The sequence below is a fragment of the Budorcas taxicolor genome, chromosome 6, assembly GCF_023091745.1.
Source record: "Budorcas taxicolor isolate Tak-1 chromosome 6, Takin1.1, whole genome shotgun sequence".
Taxonomy (NCBI): domain Eukaryota; kingdom Metazoa; phylum Chordata; class Mammalia; order Artiodactyla; family Bovidae; genus Budorcas; species Budorcas taxicolor.
Window position 1 is genome coordinate 58665950 of NC_068915.1, and position 24015 is coordinate 58689964.

The 24015-nt window shown below is 36.9% G+C and overlaps 1 protein-coding gene across 1 annotated transcript in view; it reads right to left on the reverse strand.

Moving 5' to 3' along the window:
* The window catches only part of TMEM156 (transmembrane protein 156), a 44123-nt gene extending 21614 nt beyond the window's left edge, over positions 1 to 22509 (reverse strand). Inside the window, exons 1-4 of the mRNA XM_052641754.1 lie at positions 22422 to 22509; positions 7052 to 7321; positions 3526 to 3786; positions 222 to 341 (exon numbers count right to left, since the gene is read on the reverse strand). Of these exons, the coding sequence (XP_052497714.1) occupies positions 222 to 341; positions 3526 to 3786; positions 7052 to 7321; positions 22422 to 22509 (739 nt within the window). The remainder of the gene's footprint in view (positions 1 to 221; positions 342 to 3525; positions 3787 to 7051; positions 7322 to 22421) is intronic.
* Between the last annotated feature and the right edge of the window lie 1506 nt (positions 22510 to 24015).

Consider the following 24015-nt stretch of genomic DNA (forward strand, 5'->3'; position numbering starts at 1 on the left):
TCACCTGTCTGGGCTGGAGAAAGACACAGGAAACTCCGTGAGTGCTGGCGCTGTCTTACCTCTCCTTATGTCCCTTGAGTTACCTAGAATCACCACTTAAATACACAGATGCCCAGTAAGTGGTAAATTGAACCAAAAAAAGAAATGGAATCTACAGATAAGATTAGGGACTTCTGGACACTAGATAAATTATCCCAAATAGTGAATTTTTCAGTACTTACTCTGCCACTTCTGCGCTCTTCTGTGGCCTTCAAGTATTTTGTGGATAATGAAGATGAGCAAAACTATAAAAACTAATAGAACTAGAACATACCAAGTGATCTTCATGGAACAGATAGAATCTGCAAAGAAAAATGTAGCAAAAATACAGTAAAGTGGGATGCAGCAGATAAGAGGCACCACGGTGATACAGCTGGATTCTACTGTATATCCTGCCCATAACTGAGAAGTCGAATCTATAGCCATCACTGTCACAGGGTCACTTGCTTTGCTGAGTTCTTTCCTAACATACTAAATGAAGAAACATGACCAAGTGGTTTCCAGGGATCCGCTTATTGATAATTTCAAGATTCTAGAATTAATTTCACTTCCAGGTTATGTCGATGCAAGTTTTGCTGTCACTAGGTTGGAATCACAACAAGCAGAATACCAGCATCAGAGCCACTTGTGATTAACAGTTTGACCCTGGGCCAAGCAACCAAAAAAATGTGCCCTCAAACCAAAGATGCAATGAGTAAGATGAGGATGGGGAAGAAAGGGAAAGACAAAGAAAGAGGCTGGATTGAGGTATGTAAGAGGCCTGAGTAGATGATTAATCAGACCTTCTTTCCACAGGGGCTCACTTGGCAATGATCAGATCAAATGCAAGCATTAGTTACAAACATAGTTACCCTCGCCCAGATTGAATAAGGATACAGGTAGAAAAAAAAAATTGTTCATTCAAATGACAGTGAGGCAACAAGGAAGGAAAATCATCATCAGTGATAGCTTAGCAAGATTTCCTTTCGTCCCATAAAGACACACTGGCCAGTAGACCCAGGAATCGGTAACTTAAAGGAGAGTGACTTTCTTATGTCCAAAACACCATTGTCTACTGACATTCTAAACCAACCTATGTACCCTCTTCCTTGCATGTAAATCACAGGTAGTACTTGTTCACCTTAGCAGGATATATAACTTGTTTTTACCCTTGGGTGACTGTCCTTCTGGGGCTCATGATCTGGGTATCCCTTTCACAGGCCCCTCTATTCCATGTGCATTTGTCCATTAAATATTCAGTCAACATTTATTTAAAGAAGAGGCTGAATGGAGAAGGTAGTGGTTGACTGGGATGGCAGCACTCAGCCTCCCCAGTATCATTCCATGCTGTTTAGTGGCCAGACTTCCATACCTCACTCAGCAAAATAAAAGCATGCAGTTAACTGGCACAGAAGATGTACAGTACCAGCAGGCCAAGGTGGGCCCAATACCAAGGGAGCATTGGGCAATGATCAGCTACGAAAAAAGAACTGTGTGTTCACCAACATCATACTGCAATAGCAAAATATACACAGTTGGGACCAAGCTAGCCAGTGTTCCCACCAAAGCACCAGTGAGAACAGATGAGTGTGTCTCCCTACACTCCATGTGGCCCCCTACCCCCATCCCTGGAACCATCTTGGAGAGGACCAAGGGGAAATGGATAGGAATCTGAAAAAAAAATCTAGAGACAAGTTAAATTATTGTTTCAGAGTAAATTTACCAGACTAAACTAAACTTAGCTTCCCCTGCCCACGGGTAGATAGGACTTTGAAAGGAGATCAAGTTAGTCTTTGTACAGCAGAATAAAACATAAATTTTCACTCTTCTACACATGGCAAGATAGGTATACTTTTTCCCAAATACAACACTACATAGTTGTATACCACTGATAACTTCCTGATTTATGTACCCAAAAAAGCTGTCAATTACTACTTCATTTTGGAATTTATGAATTTTTCCATTAACACAAAAATTCTCAATATGCCAATGGTTATTTCTTCTTAATATTTTAGAAAATATAAAAAGCAACTAGATACATACATAAATAGACACTGAAATAAATATAAGTTTTAAATATTTGTCATCCAAACCTCTCTGTATTTCAGATTTCATCACAGTCACCTTCTTTATATGGCCTTTTCAGAACCTGTACCCTGATTCTCCCACTATCTGTTCAGATTTTCTCAGATTGTCTCCCACCCTCTCTACACATACACACACCTTGAAATACTCTCTAAATGCAGAGGCTGTAGGGCCTCAGGCAAACTAACTCACAGGAGAAATTTATTTGAAGTCTTATATTTCACTTTAAAAATGCATATATATCATATGTTTGTGTTTGCTTTAAGATAAATATAATATTTTAAATGGCCTCTAAAATGATTAAAGCTTTAGAAAAGCATTCTAAGGCAATTTGAAACACTTCCATATATTTGGAACATCAGAAAACAGAGTAAATTATTCTAACATAGCACCTGTTACACTGATGACACTTACTTGACCATTTACATTTCTCTGTATCCTCAGTACCTGGCATGCAGCTTGGCATACAGCAAGCACTCATTAAATGGTAATATCATGAAATGCTCCTCAAGAGTAGAGTTTGTGGATCAAGAGAGGGCACCTTGCTTAGTAGTAAGGATCAATTGTGATACTATATATAATAGTATATACGATAGAAAATATATATAAAATTATATAAATACAATATAAAATCACTAATAAGAATATACTGTATGGCACAGGGAACTTAATGAACTGTGGTGTCCTGAATGAAAAGGAAGTCCAAATGGGAGGGAATATATGCATACGGATGGCTGATTCATTTTGCTGTATAGTAGATACACAACATTGTAAAGCAACTATACCCCAATAAAAATTAATTTAAAAGAGAATCAATTGTGTTAATTCAGAATAGGGTGACTAGGAAGGTTATCAACCTTAAATAGAATTAATATATATGTGAGTTTTATCTTCCAGACTCCTACTTTTCCCTCAGAGTCCTCCAGTGACTCAAAATGCTTAATCTATACCCCACCTATCTTCACAGGAGTACATCAAAAATCCCTTTTTCTCATGTCTGTTTCTCAGCTCTAAGCAAGGACATGTTAAATCAATTCAAAATTTAACAGCATAACACAATGTACATGTATATTTACATTTAAAAAGAAATCTCACCGTTTAATACACAAGTGTGATAGTATTACTTCAAACACAGCTAATAGGCACTCCCAGAGTTATCCTAGGGCAGAGGGTCTTTGTAATTTTCCTCAAATAACAACCCATAGATGCCTCCTTTGCCTCTGAGTACAGCTGTGCGCCACAAAAACACATTTTAAAAGAAAAATAAACAGGTAAAAGAGCTAACATTCTTTCTAGCCTTGTTATTTCATCAATAAAATTCTTCAACTATTCAACTTAAAGTGAAGCTTACATGATAGCCCTTACTTAATTTTGTGTCTGTATTCTACTCTCCTTTTCCCACTAATTTCCTTAAAAACTTACTTTTTGCATCCATTTCTAAATGGAAAGAAATGTTTATACAATTATGTGGGTGTTCCATAATTCTACAAGTATGGTTTATAGATGTTGCCTCAGTTGGATCTTCCTCCTTGATTGCTGACCTTCCAGTGTGGGTTTTTAGATTATAGGTAAGATTATATTCCTCCAGGTGGTCAACCGTAGGAGTTACAGTGAAGTTAAAATGTTGACAAGGTGAGTGAAAATTATTTGACTTCACTTCCATTGATCCTGTCATGAAAAGAACTAGAAAGAGATTAACAAAATGTTATTCACACGCACAAAAACAGTAGTACATAGTAAGAAAACACACACAGCTCAAAGCTAAATCTCTTCCTTCCTATACAATAAGAAAAGAGTAGAAACAAGAAATTATCAGCCTAAAAGTAACAATTATAGTGCTCACATTTTTTTAAGAGTATGAAAACAAGGTGAAATTGAAATACACTTGGAGCCTCTCAAAGGAAAAAAAAAATTTCCCTGATGACTTGTGGGACAGGTTATATTTACCAAAATGGTCACAGCATTATTTCCCATCCCACATTATACTAGGGCTGTCATAACAAAGTACCATAAACTGGTGACTTACACAATAGAAATGTATTGTCTCACAGTTCTGGAAGCTACACTTTCAAGATTAAAGTGTTGACAAGGTTGCTTCCTTCTGAAGGCTGTGAGGAAAAATCTGTCCACGCTTCCCTTCTAGCTTCTGGTGGTTTGGTGGCAGTCTTCAGTGTTCCTTGTCGTGTAGAACATCACCCTGATCTCTCTCAAATCCCCACCCCCACCATTTTTTTTTTAATCAGGATGCCGGTCATATTGAATTAGGGCCCACCCTAATGACTTTACCCATGGGTTTCCCTGGTGGCTCAGACGGTAAAGAATCTGCCTGCAATGCAGGAGACCCAGGTTCAATCCTTGGGTTGAGAAGATCCCTTAGAGAAGGGAATGGTTACCCACGCGAGTATTCTTGCCTGGAGAATTCCATGGACAGAGGAGCCTGGCAGGCTGCAGACCGTAGGGTGGCAAAGAGTCAGACACGACTGAGCGACTAACACTGTAACACATTAAACTGAACTACTTACATCTGCAACAACCCTATTTCCAAATAACGGCATATTCTGAGATACTGAGGTTAGAACTCCAATATAATTCAACCTGTAACACACATGTTAACCTAAAACTTTGCCACTCCACCATAAATAAATGGAGTCTAATACTTTTCCCTTTGAATCTCTATGAAAGGATTTACCTACTCAATATAGATAGGGAAACAGTGGAAACAGTGTCAGACTTTATTTTGGGGGGCTCCAAAATCACTGCAGATGGTGACTGCAGCCATGAAATTAAAGGACGCTTACTCCTTGGAAGAAAAGTTATGACCAACCTAGATAGCATATTCAAAAGCAGAGACATTACTTTGCCGACTAAGGTCTGTCTAGTCAAGGCTATGGTTTTTCCAGTAGTCATGATGTGAGAGTTGGACTGTGAAGAAGGCTGAGCACCGAAGAATGGATGCTTTTGAACTGTGGTGTTGGAGAAGACTCTTGAGAGTCCCTTGGACTGTAAGGAGATCCAACCAGTCCATTCTGAAGGAGATCAGCCCTGGTATTTCTTTGGAGGGAATGATGCTAAAGCTGAAGCTCCAGTACTTTGGCCACCTCATGTGAAGAGTTGACTCATTGGAAAAGACTCTGATGCTGGGAGGGATTAGGGGCAGGAGGAGAAGGGGACGACAGAGGATGAGATGGCTGGATGGCATCACGGACTCGATGGACGTGAGTCTGAGTGAACTCCGGGAGTTGGTGATGGACAGGGAGGCCTGGCGTGCTGCGATTCATGGGGTCGCAAAGAGTCGGACACGACTGAGCAACTGAACTGAACTGAACCAATCAAATGCAGAGAAAATTACATCGTATGATAAGGCCAGAAAATACGAAGCAATTTCTACCTTGTTTTTTGGATCCCTAACGGTGGAGCCTTGGGCCACTAAGTAACAACAACTTAAAGCCACCATGCTGTGAGGAAGCCAAAGCTAGCCCAAAAAGAAAGACCACATAGAAAAACTCTGAGACTACAAGAAGAGAGAGAAATGCCCAGCTTGCCTGTAGCTGCTCTAGCCCACTCCTGTGTTAGCTCCAATCACTGTCTAACTCCAGCAGTATGAAATGCTGCAAGCCAGAAATGCCCAGTTATGCCCATTCTGAATTCCTGACCCAGAAAAAAAAGAGAGAGAGAAAGAAAGGAAGGAAGGAAAGAAGAAAGAAAAAAGTTAAATGATTGCTGTTGTTAGAGCTGCTAAGTTTGGGGGTGATTGCTACACAGCCATAGCAACTAGAATAACTTATCAATGCACTGCTTTACTTTTCAAGGAGGCAGAGAAGCAGAATCTGTGAGCTTCAGTTCTTAAAACACTTCATTGTTCTCTATCATGATGAAGGTATTTCCCCAAATTGCTTTCTGGTGCATTTGACCCAGAAGGCTGCAATAGTTACAGGGTTACTTGAATGTGTGTGTATGTGCTTAGTCGCTCAGTCATATCTGATTCTTTGGGACCCCATGGACTGTAGCCTGCCGGGCTCCTCTGTCCATGCGATTTCCCAGGCAAGAATACTGGAGTGGATTGCCATTTCCTTCTCCAGGGGATCTTCCCAACCCAGGGATCAAATCACTGTCTCCTGTGTCTCCTGCACTGCAGGCAGATTCTTAGAAAAAAGACTTGCCTATTGTACTTTATCTGAAGTCAGTGCCAAGAAATTTTGTTTCCATTTTGAAAGAATGGGAAAAATGCCAGTTTGCGGGTGCCCAGCAAGCAATCTCACTGAACAGGTATAAGCACTAAATTTGATGCTTGGGCTTGGGGCCACCAGTGTATTTCATAGCTGTAAATTAATTATTTAATTTCTCAGTGATAATAAATGCAAGGTTTGATTAGATAGAATAATACATAATTATTCTTTTATTTGTTTATTCATTCATTAAACAAGTATCTTTTAAGTGCCTCAGTTCAGACATTATACTAAGATTTAGAAATATCATCGTGAACAAAGACAGGATTCCTGCCCTTGAGAGGCTCACTGGATAGTTAAACAAGTAAAAAGACAATTCATGAACAGTGGATGAATATTAGACAGGAATAGGTACAAATGCATTGAGGATTCAGTGACTCCTTGGGGAATCCAAATATGATTTTATATGAGAACCTACAAGTTTATTTAGAATTTTTTCAGTACTTTTGAAGAGAGCATGCTAAATAATCCTTTAGCTATCAAATGTACATGGATTATAGCTGCATTTTGATGTATTTTAAGAATGGATATTTTGTTTTTGATAAATCAAAGTAAACCAAGAACAAGTTACTGTCCCAAAGCCTGTAAGTCATTCATCAAGCACCACACAGCTGAGTGTTTCAGGGCCACTGGACTTAGAATATATTATTAATACTTTTTTTTCACAGAATAAGGTTATTTATCCTTGATAAATTTTGTTCTCACTTTTCTTACATATTTACCTTTTGATGTTTGTTCCTGAAAAATAAAATCAGTGTTTCCTTTGGACTCACAAGCCAAACATGAGAAGCACGTCTTGAGTTTACTTGTGATATCTCGGCAAATCCTGGTGAAGTTTTGAAAGTTGGAGTGATTTAGAAAGATTCCTGTAATAGTCTGAGTTTCTCTTATTGGTTGCAGAAAGGTCACAAAAGAAGCATTTGTAGAGAAGAATGAATAGCTGAAATTCTGCTGTAAATATAATTCCAGACATGATAGTTCCAACATGTTTCCTACAAAGAAAAACAAATTTTTGACTATGAAATTTTGAGGTTTTGGCATTCAGATAAATACCCAATATACTGCTCAGTTATCTTAGGTAGATCAGTATATTTGAGTTTATCAGCAGCAGGACTTTGTTTTCACATGAAACAATAATATCTACTGTGTTTAAATATTTCTTATTAAAAATTTGTCAACACTCCCTATTAATGTTCAGAGAAGAGAAGTCTTTGCTGATAAGTTCTTGGAAATCCTAACATTTTAACCATTTTCTCTTCTAAGAAAGTTTTAATGGACAAACCTTCTTTTCCTCTGAATCCATGTTTCAAAATAGAGTCTCACATGAATTGCATGGAGTTGAACAGGGAATGGAAAACCTGAACAGAATCTCTGTACTCATTTCTGAAGGCTGCTGTAACAAATTAGTACAATCTTGCTGGCTTAAAACAAGAGAAATTTATTCTTTTACAGTTCTGAAAGTGAAAAGTTCAATGACAGTTATACTGGTCTGCTGAGGTCCAGTCCCGGTGGATCCAGGGAATTTGAAGCGGGGACGGCGTTGGCAAGGAAAAAACTTATTTATTTATAAATATAAGATTAGATTAGGAAGAAATAGTGTAGTAGGAAAATTAAGTGGAGAAAAGAGGCTGAATAACTTGGTTTACGTGGAAAGCCAATAAAGTTCCAGACAAGGAGCTTGCACCATCTATGTTAGGCCACTGGCGTCCGTTTGAATATCAGAGAGTGTCCCGCCTTGGGCTCCCTCTTTCATGGATCTTAGAAGCCGGGACAAGTAAGCAGACATGGCGAGCCTCCACGCCCAGATGGAAATTCAGCCTGAAATTAGAGTAAAGAGGAGACACAGGGGAAACCAGTCTTTCCAATGACTGGCCCGGCCTCTATTGTCTAGAAAGGCCTTTTATACCTTTTTGATTGTACATAGAGATCTATGGGTAATACAAAATTATGCAGCGTTAGCAGCCCAGACTCTTATCAAAACCAGGCTTTTCTCTCTGCATATCTGTCTTAGGTAATTTACATCATCTTCTGGCCAAAAGGGCCAATTAACATTTTACAGCCCTTTTTCTGATAAGGGTTTGTCAACCAGAAGACTTATTTGTGTTGATCTTTCCAAAGTCTGGTGCCACTCTCAGAAAACACTAAATAAAGTTACATTCTTACATAGCAAAGATACAGCAATTTATAACAAGTAAAAGGAGTACAGTGATTTATAACAAAAGAAAAGTAATTAACTCAAAAGTCCAGTGTTGCTAACATCAAAACTATTATATATCTTTTTCTATATCCCGTTTACATTGATTAACATCCTCCCAGGTGCCTCAAAGATAAAGAATATGGAGGCCTGGCAGCAATCATTGAGTCAACAGTGAAAACCCGTCACCAATATGATTTTTAGCTCTTTAGAAAAAGCTCTGTATCTTTAAGATGCTTTAAGCTTAGTGCCTCTCGGGGCTGTAAGCAATTCACAAGCTGTAAAAGGTCCGGGGGAACCTGTTAGGCAAGTTAGAGAGTTATCAGAGGGGGTTTTAAGCCGGGACATTCTTTTGCAGGAGACTGAAGCCCTGAATTAACTTTTTCCAGAGAGTGTCAGAAAAGTAGAAAAGTATAATAAGGCAGGCAGATTCTTATTTTGGGGGGTGCCTGCTCAGGAAATACCCGGGGGAAACCCTGAGGCCTGATTCACCTTGCCCATCAAGGCCTCTGCCGCATGACCTTGTCACGGGTGGGATTCCTCATGCTGGCTCCCGGCACTGGTCTAAACTTCAGATGTTCCCAGGAGCACACTCCCTCTGAAGACCCGAAGAAAGAATCTGTTCCTCGCACCTCTTCCAGTTCAGGGAGACTGCTGGCATTCCTTTGCTGTGACCACAGCGCTCATCTCTGCTTTTGTGGTCACATTGCCTTCTTCCCTATATCTTCATCTTCTGCCCTCTGTCTGTATCAGATCTCCCTCTGCCTCTCTCTCATACTGAAACTTGCAGTTAGATGTAGATCCCACCTGCATATGGCAGGATAATCTCCCCATCTCAAGATCCTAAAATTAACCACATCTATAGAGACCCTTTTTACTTACAAGGCAACTTTTACAGGTTCCCAGGAACTGACACCTAATATCTTTGGGCAACCATTATTCAACCTACTTGAATCTCCAAAGATGAAATTTAATAGATGACATCATAATTTTTATATTTTGTCTACAGACAAGTATCAGATGTAGAATTAATGGCCTAATAGAAAGAAGACTGATTTTAAAGCAAAAGACAAAGACTCTAGTGCTATATCTGTTATTAACTGAGACACTTGAACAATTCACTTCATCTCCACAAGTCTCATTTTCTCATTAGCAAAATAGAGATAATAACCAGATCCTGCAAATCTTGTGGGGTTATAGTAGCATCAAATGATACAATATATATGAAAACAAGTATATATTATTAAAATACAAGCCCATATCCCAAAGTAAAAATTAAAAATTTATCCTTTATTTATGATGGATTAAGATTTAATCCACACAAGTAATTAAAGCTCACCATGTAAAAATTGGGAATCCCTATGTAGCAGTAATGATGAACTAAGGAATAGGTAACTTCTCTTTCAGATACTCTCAGTTTGACAGCTATTTACTAGGATGAGAAAATATTGATAATTGACATGTTCAATTCCATCTTTATGTGTCTTTTTTACCATTTTTCATAATCATAATCACATTTAAAATTTTTTGTAAATAATATGGAGCACAATGAAAGAATTGCTTCATTTTTAAGAGTGATTTCTCCTAGTCATACATCCTGATTCAAACTTAAAATAAAATGAAACTATTGATTAATATTAAGGCACATTTTTTACTTGTGGAATTTGTACTTTGATCGTAATCTTATAATTGTTTCATTACTGATGATTATATTTTGATGATTTAATAAATTAAAGGCTCATTTTCTAGCCCCCTGTGTTTGAAATTGTTTCTGTAATATTTCAAAGGTAATTTTCAGCTATAAACACATTTCATACTTGAGTTGCTATAAAAGTTTGGGGAGGCATAGATTGTATTTTACTCAAATATACAGTTTTGTTATGTTTCAATATATTTCTAAACAAAGCTATAATTGAATTAATAACAATTTAAAAAAATTGTCTTCAATAACTGTTCCAGTAAGATGATAGGAATTCACTATCTGATGCAAATCTGTAGTTTATGGCTTTTCTGTGTTACTAAGACACACGAAAAATGTATTTCTTGCCCTCTCTCCATTTTCCTCACTGATGCTTTTCATCTTATGAAATTTTCAACTTCTTGAACTTGATATTCTTATATTATAACCTAGAAGGGAGATAGAGAAATTTTAGCTGTCAGTATTGCAGTCTTCTTATCCAATAAATGACAACCTGGGCTTTCTAGAATTGATGGTATATCCTTTATATTTGGCTATGAGGTCATTTTATGATGGGTTCCTAATCTTAGTTTTAAATAATTCAATTAGGAAAGAAATAAATATAGGACACATCCTTTCCTAGTATAATTTTAAGAAATAAATGAATTCTACTCAATCATATTTTGTTATTGTGGGTCATAATCTCATCTTCATGAGCAAGGATTTATGAATTTAACTACCGCTATTAATATTGCTGAGAGTCAGACATCTAAATTCTCACTTCCAGGGATAGAAAAATGCATACCAGAATTACTCTAGTACTAAGACTGTAATCTCTCAAGGTAATGATATAGAATACTAAGTAGAATTAGGAAAATAAGTTACAGTATAGGACAAAGGCCAAGTCAATTATTTTTTCTTTTTAAAGAAAAGCAACAAAAACATGAACTATCTTTATTTACTTTTTGAACTTTTATTATAAATATTTATCATATATAAGTATATATTAAAATAAAATATATTGCTCCAGTTAAAGAATAATAAAAATAAACGATCACCCATGTATCTATTACACAGATTAAGAAGCAGAATATTAGCAACATCTCTGAAGTACCCTATCCCACCCTACACACTCCTTCTTTTCCAGAGTTTAAACACCATCATGAAAATGTGTTTATCACTCCTTTGCTTCATCTTAGAGTCTTTCCAAAATGTATATATTCCTAAATAACATCGTTTCATTAGCAAATTATATACATATATAGGGATTGCCGCTGCTGCGAAGTCTCTTCAGTGCTTCAGTCCTGTCTGACTCTGTGCGACCCCATAGACGGCAGCCCACCAGGCTCCCCCCTCCCTGGGATTCTCCAGGCAAGAACACTGGAGTGGGTTGCCACTTCCTTCTCCAAAGCATGAAAGTGAAAAGTGAAAGTGAAGTCGCTCAGTCGTGTCTGACTCTTAGTGACCCCATGGACTGCAGCCCACCAGGCTCCTCCATCCATGGGATTTCCCAGGCGAGAGTACTGGAGTGGGGGGCCACTGCCTTCTCCATATATAGGGACTATACTGTAGGTATTCATCTATGACTCGCTTTTTTTGCTTAATGTGTTTTAGTAGTGTTGCTGCATATTGCTGTACTAATTATTTGTGGTATCTTTGAAAGAATATACTACAATTTATGTATATATTCTTCTGACTGAGCATTTGGGGTGTTTCTATTTTTGCTGTCCTGGATAATATTGCTTTGACCCATAACTCTCATGTGTTGTTGGTAGATAACACATCTTCCAATCACTTTGGAAGATATTTTTATATTCTTTAAGTTAACCATACACTTAGCACATGACCCAATAATTCTAGGAATCTACAAGAGAGAAATAAAAACATATGTCCACACAAACACCTGTATAGGAAGCTTCATGGCACTTGTGAAATTTATAACGGCCAAGAACTGGAAACAACCCGAACGACCAACAACTAGTGAATATATAAATAATTCCTGACAAATCCACATAATGAAATACTATGCAGCAACAAAAAGGAAGAATGTACTGATACAAACAACAACATGGAAGAATCTCAAATGCTTTATGCCAAGGGAAAGCAGCCAGATACAATTCACTACATACTAATGTGATTCCATTTTATATGAAAATTCTAGAAAATGGAAAACAGTATTGTTAGTGGGAGAAGGGTTCTTTTACAAAGGAGAATGAGGGACATCTTAGAGATGCTGGTAAGGCTCATATCTTGATTGTGGTGGTAGTTACACTGCTGTAAAAATTTGTCAAACCTCAACTTTACACTTAAAAGTGGCACATTTTATCATATGTAAATTATATCTCAATTAAGTTTATTTTTAAATAACACTACTATGAATATTCATGAACATATCTCCTAGTACGCACTTACAGAAGTTTCTCTAGCATACATACTGAATGAATTGCCAGGTATTCAGTATGCTCATCTTTAATTTCACTAGAAAATGTCAAATCATTATACAAAGAAGTTGTACCAATTTATCTTCCCACCTGCAGTGTAGAAAGGTTCTCATTGACACATATCTTAGCCAAAGCTTTTCAAGTTTGACAATTTGTTGAATGTGAAGTGGAATCTTATCATGGTTTAAAAGTTCCTACTTTTTCTGTTTCTCTAATAGATTGTTTTTCATTTTCTTATTAATGTTTAGGAGTTTTTAAACTTTTTGAAATTTTAAGAAGTTATTTGCATTTTTATCAAGATATCGTCTCATCATTTGTACCTTGTTTTTTCATTTTCTTTATGATCTTTTAGTTAAAGGAAGCTCTTAATTTGAGTGTTTTTAAAACACTTTAAATTTATCATTTTCTTTACAATTGTGCTTTGCATCTTGTTTAAGAAATCTTTCTCTTTTAAAAAGATTTTCATTCACATTTTCGTCTAAAAGTTTTGAAGTTCTGCTTTTTATGTGTAAACTCTTAATCTATCTAGAATTAAGACAGTACAAAATAAGAAACCAAGTTAATTTTTTCCACATGTGATAATCAATTGTCCTAGCAATTATTAAGTAGTCTATCTTTTCCCCACTATCTGTAATGACATCTCTATAATCTATCAAATATTCATGTATGTATGTATGACTGTATTTCCGGGTTCCAAATTTTTTCTTCTCTTGGCAAAGACATCTGATGGACTTAATTACTTTTGCTTTATAAAGCTTTTATGTGTGCTTAGTCCCTTCAGTTGTGTCCAACTCTTTGCGACCCCATGGACCCACCATGCTCCTCTGTCCATGGGGATTCTCCAGGCAAGAATGCTGGGAGTGGGTAGCCTTTCCCTTCTCCAGGGGATCTTCCTGACCCAGGGATGGAATCCAGGTCTCCCACATTGCAGGTGGATTCTTTACCGTCTGAGCCACCAGGGAAGTGTTTATAACTCATAGGAAAAATCCACTAACCTTGTTCATTTTCTTTGGGAATGTCTTAGTGATTCTTGATCCTTTGTTCTTTCCAATAAATTTTAGAATCAGCTTATTAAGTTTGGTGAAAAACCCAGTTGTGATTCTGACTTGAATCTCAAAATCAATTGGAGAAGAAAGATATGACATTGAGTTACTCCTATCACTCTTTCTTCCTTTCTTACTCTCTACTTTTATAGGTCTTCTTTGATATCTTCTAATAAAATTTCCAAATTTTCACCATCAAGGTCCCATACATCTTTTGCTAGATTTCCTCCTAGGTACCTTAATTTTTGTTGCTATTGCCAACAGTATTTTTTAAGAAATATGTTTTCTGTTTGTTAGCGGTAGATGGATGTACAATTGACTCTTGAATATAAATTTTTTATTTCTTATCACTTTGTAAACTTCCTTATTAATTTTAATTTTTCCTATAAATCTTTTGAGTTTTCTATATAGATATGTTTTGTGCTTGCGCTCAGTTGCTAAGTTGTGTCTGTCTCTTTGTGACCCCATTGACTAGCCCTCCAGGCTTCTCCGTCTATGGGATTCTCCAGGCAAGAATACGGGAGTGGGTTGCCATTTCCTTCTCCAAGGGATCTTCCTGACCCAGGGATTGAACCTTGTCTCCTGCATTGGTAGGTGGATTTTTTACCACTGAGCCACTAGGGAAGACCATAAATATGTTAATTTACTGCAAATAATTGCAACTTTATTTCTTGCTTTTCACTCCTTACACATTTTATTTCTTTTGGTTGTCTTACTGCACTGACTAGGACCTCCAGTACCACGATGAATAGAAGTGTTGAGATGGACATCCTTGTTTGCTCCTGATCTTAAGAAGAATGCTTATGATATTCATTACTGAGACTGATATATAATCATTTTCAGATATCCCATTTCACTTTAAGAAGGTTCTTTTCTATTCCTAGTTTGCTGAGTTTTTAATGATAAAGACTGTTGAATATATTAATTGAGTGCTCTTTCAACAAGTATTGAGATGATTATATAGGCTTTCTTCTCTAATCAGTTAATATAGTGAATTACATTATTAGATTTTCTAATGCTAACTCAATCTTGCATTCCAGGAATAAATCTAATTTGATCATTTTTATACATTGCTGCAATCAGATTCTTAATGTTTTGTTTAAAGGTTTTTAATCGATGTTTATAAATGAGATTGGCTCTAAAGTTGCCTTTTTTGTACTGTCTTTGTTAGGTTTGAACACTAAGATACACTAGCCTTGAAAAATAAATTGGAGGGGCTTCTGCCAATGCAGAAGACACAGGTTCAATCCCTGATTTAGGATGATCCCACATGCCTTGGAGCAACTAAGCCAGTGCACCACACTATTAAGCCTGTGCTCTGGAGCCAGGGAGCCGCAACTACCAAACCCACATGCTGTAACCGGAGAAGCCTGAGTGCCCTAGAGCTCATGCTCCACAATGAGAAAGCAACCTCAATGAGAAGCCTGCGCACCACAACTAGAGAGTAGCCCCTGCTTGCCACAACTAGAAAGTCCAAGCAACAAAAGACCCAGCCCAGACAATAAACAAACAAACTGGAGAGCTCCCCTGATGGCTCAGTGGCAAAGAATCCACCTACCAATGCAGGAGACATGGGTTCCACCCCTTGTCCAGGAGGATCCCACGTGCCACGGAGCAAATAAGCCCATGCGCCGCAACTACTGAACCTGTGCTCTAGAGCCTGGGAGTGCCAGCTACTGAAGCCCACCTGCGCTAGAGCCTGTGCTCCACGACAAGAGACGCCACCACAATGATAAGCCCACACACTGCAACTAGAGAGGAGGCCCCACTCGCTGCAGCTAGAGAAAGCCCGCATGCAGCAACAATGTCCCAGCAACAATGTCCTGGATTATATGGGTAGGCATAATGTAATCATACATGTGATTCAGATGCGAGAAAAATTCAACAGGCCATCACTGGCTTTGAAGGTGGGAAGAAGCCACAAGCGAAGGAAAGCAGGCAGCTTCTAGGAGGTAGAAAAGACAAGAAATAAATAAAATTTTTAAAATTTTTTAATAAATTAGAAAAGGTTTCCCTTTTTATATTTTTTGAAATGGTTTTTAACAAATTACATTTATCTATTCAATTTATTTATTGGAAGTTTGGCAGAACTTACATATAAAAACATCTGAACCAAGTGATTTTTCAGGGAAAATCAAACCATTCGTCAATTTTCTTAATTATTCTACAATTCTTGGATTTTCCATTTCTTCCCAAGTGAGTTCTGATAAGTTATATTTTTCTAGAAATGTGTCTTTATGTTTTAAATTTATTGACTTACAGCTATTCATAATAATCTCATTATAGTTTTAATTTCTATGTCTCTTTTTCATTCCTAAGTTAGTTATTGTGCCTTCTCTTTTTTGATTATTCAGTTTTAGCAGGCAGAATAATGGCCTCCCTAAGATATCCACATCCTTATTCCCAGACCCTGTGAGTATATTACATGACATGGCAAAGAAGAATTGAGTCAAAAAATGGAATTCAAGTTGCTAATGAACTGTTCTTAAAATAGAGAAATTGGAACTTCCCTCGTGGTCCAGTGGTTAAGAATGGTGGTCCCTTCTTCTACTGCAGGGGCCACTGGTTCAATCCCTGGTCAGGGAACAAAGATTCCACATGCCGCATGGTGTGGTTAAAAAAATTAATTAATTAAATAAATAAAATAAAATAGAGAAATTATCCTGAATTATATGGGTAGGCATAATGTAATCACACATGTGGTTCAGATGCAAGAAAAACTCAACAGGCCATCACTGGCTTTGAAGGTGGGAAGAAGCCACAAGCGAAGGAAAGCAGGCAGCTTCTAGGAGGTAGAAAAGACAAGAAAATAAAGGTATTCTTTCCTAGAGCCTCTGAGAAGAATTTAGCCCTACTAACACTTTTATTTTAGCCCAGTGAGACCTCTGCTGGATTTCTACTTAGAGAACTCTAGATAATATATTGGTGCTGTTTGATGCTACTGTTTGTGGTCATTTGTACAGAACCCATAAGAAACTGAAACATCAAGCATTCCAGAGGTGTTTCCATTCAATTAGACTTTCTAAAGAACCAACTTTTGACTTTATTGATCCTTTCTTTCATCTCATATCAGGTCAATTTCATTGACTTTTGCTTTTGTCTTTATTATTTCCTGCCTTCTACTTACCTTGGGTTTATCTCACTTTTCTTATATCAAAGAATTTAAAACTATAAACTTTCTTCTAAATACCTGCCATTTTTATCATATCCCGCACTATGGAATTCTCCATTGGGGGAACAATAGCAGAAAAATGATTCAAGGTAAAGAGATGCATGTCTTTTAAGTAAAAGATTCTGTGAAAAAAATTTCAGAGGCTACGCAGCCTAAAAGTTCAAGGTTTGTGGTGAAATGTTAGGTTTCAAAAATGTAAGATGAAGGGGTCCCCTGATGGTGGTTAGGACTCTGTGCTTCCACTGCAGGTGGTTCAGTTTTTATCCCTGGTCAGGGAACTAAGATCCCATAAGCTGTGTGAAAGTTGCTCAGACTCTTTGCAACCCCATGGACTGTACAGTCCCTGGAATTCTCCAGGCCAGAATACTGGAGTGGGTAGCCTTTCCCTTCTCCAAGGGATCTTCCCAACCCAGGGATCGAACCCAGGTCTCCTGCATTGCAGGCAGATTCTTTACCACTGTGTAGTGTGGCCCCCCCGAAAAAGTAAGATGAGGATAATAATGCCTGGCCTACCTAAATCAAGAGATGGTTGTGAGGGCCTGATGAGAAATGCTTCCTTTCAGAAAGCATTTTAATTTTCTTTATAATATTTTTTATTTCCTTTATGACTCAGAAATTTCACTTAGTCACAAATACTCATTGAATGCCTTTTAATGTGGCAGATACAAGATATTCAGAGAGAACATTTATCTACAAAGGCAAATGAATGAGACAAGTAGTTAGAAAGCTTCCCAAGCAAGGGTTGTTGGTATTGTAACCTAGCCTATGAGAGAATAAGGCCAGTTCTGCCCAAGCAGTGAAAAGCATTATTAATATTTCTTTTTGCCATTATGTATGTCTAAGATATATATATATGAATCCATGTCCATTAGTAGCTATTTAAAAACTATAATGATTCAGAAAATTCAGCAAGAAATAAAATCTTACAACAAAGTAAATTTATCTATCTAGATTTATTCTTTCTTCCCAAAGATTTTCAAAGCAGTCTCTCTTGAGAACAACACTTCACCATTAATAAGTTGAAGTATTTAATAAGCTAAAATAATTATTATATGTAAAAGTATTTGGTATATAATATGTGTATGCTGTGCTGTGCCAAGTCGCTTCAGTAGTGTCTGACTCTTTGTGATGCCATGGACTGTAGCCTGCCAGGCTCCTCTGTCCATGGGATTCTCCTGGCAAGAATACCGGAGTGGGTTGTGATTCCCTCCTCCAAGGATAGTATAAAAACTACGATCATGGCATTTGGTCCCATCACTTCATGGGAAGTAGATGGGGAAACAGTGGAAACAGTGTCAGACTTTATTTTGGGGGGCTCCAAAATCACTGCAGGTGATGATTGCAGCCATGAAATTAAAAGACACTTACTCCTTGGAAGGAAAGTTATGACCAACCTAGACAGCATATTGAAAAGCAGAGACATTACTTTGCCAAAAAAGGTCCGTCTAGTCAAGGCTATGGTTTTTCCTGTGGTCATGTATGGATGTGAGAGTTGGACTGTGAAGAAAGCTGAAGCCGAAGAATTGGTGCTTTTGAACTGTGGTGTTGGAGAAGCCTCTTGAGAGTCCCTTGGACTGCAAGGAGATCCAACCAGTCCATTCTAAAGGAGATCAGTCCTGAGTGTTCATTGGAAGGAATGATGCTAAAGCTGAAACTCCAATACTTTGGCCACCTCAAGTGAAGAATTGACTCATTGGAAAGGACTCTGATGCTAGGAGGGATTGAAGGCAGGAGGAGAAGGGGACGACAGAGGATGAGATGGCTGGATGGCATCTCTGACTCTACAGACATGGGTTTGAGTGGACTCCAGGAGTTGGTGATGGACAGGGAGGCCTGGCATGCTGCGATTCATGGAGTCGCAAAGAGTCGGACACAACTGAGCGACTGAACTGAACTGAACTGATGTATGCATAAATATGTACTTTTTAACCTTTTTTAAATGGTCATGATTATATTCCAAACCTGATTGGAAACCAATAAGAAAATAAGGACATATATTTTAAGGACTAGGATAATAATTTTCCAAAATAATTACAGTTATAATAAAGACATAAGTAATATGAATATATGCTCATATACTTCAGGGTTTATCCTGTCCTTTATAGGTATTTAAAGTTCTTGCATCCTTTGTTTTCTTCAATTTCACTGCTCACCATACTGCCATTTCCATCAGAAAATATGAAATGGAAGGAAAATAAAAGCTGATAAACATAGTATATGTGAGTTTGACGCCTAAAAGTAAGAGAAGAAGTCAAAACAACAAATAAAATTAGGTCTGTGGTGTTTTCATCTGTGCTATTCCTTGTCCTCTTCACCACAATCTGGAATATACTCACATAACTCTATAATTTCTGGCTTCGAGAGTTTCTGAGATATCAGTATGAATACATTTTATTTGAAAATCAGTAACAATTCCTTCTTTTAGAAAGTGCTTCTAACATAGCTAAGGAGAAATATTAATTGATCATTAGAACTCTGACAGTTGTTTTGTTTTGTGAATAAAAATGAAGAAACGCCCTCCCCCAGAGAGGACTGGAAGCAACTTTTATGTTCCCATTGTGTCTTTTATATTGCTATTTTCATTATTACAGTATTGTATTTAATTATTTATCAGTCAGTCCTCCCCTTGACTGAAAATTTTTTGAAGGAAGAATTACCTTTCATTTTTGTAGCCTTGGGTTCCTGTACTGTTAGACACTACTCATCAGTGAATGAACAAATAAATAAAAGATCACTGAGATTTATATGAGTTAACCAGAGCTCTGTTTCTCTTAAAGACTGTAAATCCACCCAAAGTGGGTTAATAAAATGTCTCTTGTTTGGAACAACCCAGTTTTCTCAACTTCAAGAAGCTCTGAATAAAAATATATCCACACCCTTTTGTATCTTTGTTATCATCTAACGCAATATAAGAGTATGAAACCATTATATTAACTACTATGTCTTAGTGTGAGATGTGTTTCCAATAAACTGAAAGCTAGAATATGCTCTCTTGCCAGTGAATACCGATGCGGAGTTATTACAAGTCCCAAATACCATTAAAGAAGTTCCCCTTCCAAAGAAGTTAGACTAAATAGCTTATACTATGTAATTATAATAATTGAATATTCTGAGTAATGATTATTCAGAGACTCAGATACATTCTTAATGAAAAATGATCAAACAGAGTGCTCTATTTTTAACTTAGGTCTTCAGAGGGCTTATTATTTTGAAATAAAATCTATTAAACCTAGTGAATACATTATTCCTCATTAAGATTCCTTTTGAATTCATTTGACATGCTAAAGACAGTGTATCAGTAAATAATTTATAAGTAAAAATCATTTTATAATATTTACCTTAGATATTAAAGTGAATAGAACATAAGAATGAAAAAGAGACACAAGTAACTGATAGGGAGAGTAAGACTACAGGAGAAACTCTCAAGGTTAATTTTAGTACTTCTAGAGGCACCCCACTCCAGTACTCTTGCCTGGAAAATCGCATGGACAGAGGAGCCTGGTGGGCTGCAGTCTATGGGGTCGCTAGGAGTTGGACACGACTGAGCAACTTCACTTTCACTTTTCATTTTCATGCATTGGAGAAGGAAATGGCAACCCACTCCAGTGTTCTTGCCTGGATAATCCCAGGGACGGGGAAGCCTGGTGGGCTGCCGTCTATGGGGTCGCACAAAGCTGAATATGACTGAAGCGACTTAGCAGCAGCAGCAGCAGAACACTCTTATCTTACCATCTAAATATTCTTACTAAATAGCTTATTTTGCAAGATACTTTGGTTAACAAGTCAACTCATTTCATAAGGAGCTATTGTTGTGGTTAAAAATTGCCACCAAAAAAAAAGACAAAATACTTATGCATCCTTAGTTTAATCAATATAGAACTGTATAAAATGAGTCTATATAAATTTGCTCCTGGTGATCCATAAACCGTTCTGAAATATAAAGCATTATTATTATACTATCATATGTGTAAAACATTTTGCCTAATCAACTTATCACTTATGTGCAAAATTCCTGCTACCACAAAACAGTATCAGGACAAAATGGTGGTTTTCAAATAGTTTTGTTTGTTGGCCCCAAGGAGAGTTCTTTCAAAACAAAATTCTCAAATCCATCACTCCAAAAAGAGTTGGAGAAAAGTTCGGCATTGCTCTTGGACCAGGGAAAGAGACATGGCTATTTTAAGTTTTAGGAGGCAGTAAATGTAGTATTGAAAGCTACTGTAAACAATTAGGAAACTGAGAGTATAGAGTTGTTATCAATGATGGTAGATTATTTGTCAAGATATCTGCCCCCAAAAGAATAATTTTTAACATGCTCTTTTAACATGTTACTTGTCACAAAATGCTAACCAGTCATTACCAAATAGATCAATTAAAATATATGCTATGATGGCTTAATCTAAGCAACATAATGCCAGAAATCCAAGAGAAATTTGAAAAATTTAATTATTCACAAAATGTACATTCATAGTGTTTATTAAGCAAAGAAATTATCTGCTACTTCACATCATGTATATGCAACATTAAATAACCCTTGCAATATGTCACTAAATGTAATTAACAGTGTATTCATCAAGTCACTTAGTATATGTATATACAACAATAATCATTATAAAAAGTCATCAAATACAAGGTTTTCTCTGATTTTAATCAATTCATATGATAACTTTTTAATAACAGAATACAGCATTTTCTTTTTAATTTTTCTTCTTATAAAAAGTTGCTACTGCTGCTGCTGCTGCTAAGTCACTTCAGTCGTGTCCGACTCTGTGCGACCCCAGAGACGGCAGCCCACCAGGCTCCCCCATCCCTGGGATTCTCCAGGCAAGAACACTGGAGTGGGTTGCCATTTCCTTCTCCATATAAAATGCTAGGGAGCATAATTACCATTCAATAATCATGCTAATATATTTTCAAATCTTACTGACATATAAAAGTAGTTTAAATTTACATCTATTTCTTTTCCTACTCTAGGTTTCAGCAATATTACAATTTTCTGAAATATAAACAGAGATAATTTTACCCCATTATTCTCTAATTACAAATATATACAGGTATACAGCCACTTAAATTTTTACCCATCTTATTTTAGCTATATTTTGAAAAAAAATTTTATACTTTTTTTAAAAAAAGTAACAGTAAGCGATTTGTGTGAAATAGTTGTAATGGAAAGGAATGCAAGCATTTTTAACATAGTAAATGTTACTTCATTTATAAAGTAATTCCAGGATGTAAAAGCATATTTAAAGCTGTTTTGAAGGAAACTTTCAAAGAGCAAAATCATATGGTGAAATTGTTGTAAATTCAATGTTTGAAACCGAGACTACAGATTTTAAGTATTTCTTTTCATTTTTTTCACTTCATTATTGCATGCTACAGTACCTAAGTACTGTAAGTAAGGTTACTGTACCATGTAAAAGTCAACTAAAATTACAATCTCATTTTATTAGCTTTCCAGACATAGAACATCAGCACTCACAGCTCGTAGCCAAAAATAAGGCCTTTCCATTAAATGATATAATTTTAAAAAATTAATAAAGGAAAAGTAAATAGTAATTACTCACCTTTTGGTGCCTTGAAATATTCTGGCAAAATTAAAATAAACGTGATCACTATGGCCAAAAGTAATTTAAGGAGGGCTGTTTTTGTCATGTCTCTTCACATGGTACATGTGTTCCCATCAAGCATACTGATGGCATGTTTCTTCCTGGTTTACGTTTCATCTCTGCGGCACTTTAAGTTTATGCAGTTTACCTCATGCTCACTTCCTCTTGGGTAAGACTTTGTAAAAAGGAGACCTAGAACTGAGACTTCTTCATTTTGAGTCACTTTCCACTAAGAAGACTGTTTTGTAACAAGCACTTTCAAACTGTCTTCCAAATAAGAAAGAGTGAAGGAACAATATCAGGAAGTAAAGGGGTTTGTCCTCATCTAAATCTGAAGCTATTTTCCTATGCTTACCAATCTGTGTGAGTAAATATAAACCCACAATATACTCATCAAAAATGAAATGATGAATGTCTATTATGTCCAGTTGTAAAAACATCATTCATTCATTTACTTATTAAGTGATTATTGAATCCCTTGTTTATTTATTTATTTGCCAGGCCACAAGCTTGCAGGATCTTAGTCTCCTGCCCCTTGGCAGTGAAAGTATGGAGTTCTAACCACTGGACTGCCAGGGAATTCCCTATTGACCCCTTTTTAAGTGCTAGGCACTATCCTATATTCTGGTGTTCAAAAAAAATATGTCTAGAAAATAGTAAATAGCACAAAATATAAGGATAAACTAAAGACCTGTAAAATTCTGGTTTTACTTTTCTATACTGTATGTGTGTGCGTGCTCAGCCATGTCCAACTCTTTGAGACTCCATGGACTGTAGCCTGCCAGGCTCCTTGTCCACGGAACTTTCCAGACAAGAATACTGGAATGGGTTGCCATTTCCTTCTCCAGGTAATCTTCCCAACCCAGATATCAAACCCACATCTCTTACAGCTCCTGCATTGGAAGGTGGAGTCTTTACCACTGCACCACCAAAAGCAGTAAAATGGGACTCATTAAACCTAAAGCAATGTGATTACTGTTACAGAACCCACATGTTCAGTTCCCATTTTTAAAAAAAAAAAGATCTTTCATATGACAATCCAAGTGAAACAAAATGCATTGTCTTAGAACATTAATAAAGAGTGGGCAAAAATCATGGTGAATAAAGAATAGGTACAAACAAGTACTTTTATTCCCATGTTCTTGTTTTCTGACTTTAAAAAAGAAAAGTGGCACCAGATATCACCAATCTTTTCTCCTGCTCACTTCATCATGTACTCTCACCACCCATCCATTTCCATTTATCCTATTTCTTGTTCTTACCCACCCAGCCCTAGGCTTTATGGAACAACAGGTAGCTGGGGATAGGAATCAGGAAACAAAGGTTGTCCTGTGAATATATATTATGAATATGAATTAACTGTTTTTCTTCTGACTGGGTGCAACAAGTTGATGGTCAAATTGGAATCATGGATTAAGGGACTTTAGGACTTGAGTCTAAGAACAGTCAAAACTGGAGTATGACTTCAAATATAAGACTTATCTTATGAACAGTAGTAAGGACCATTCAAAGGAAGAGAGGAATTGATGAGAGTTATGGCCTGCACGAGCTA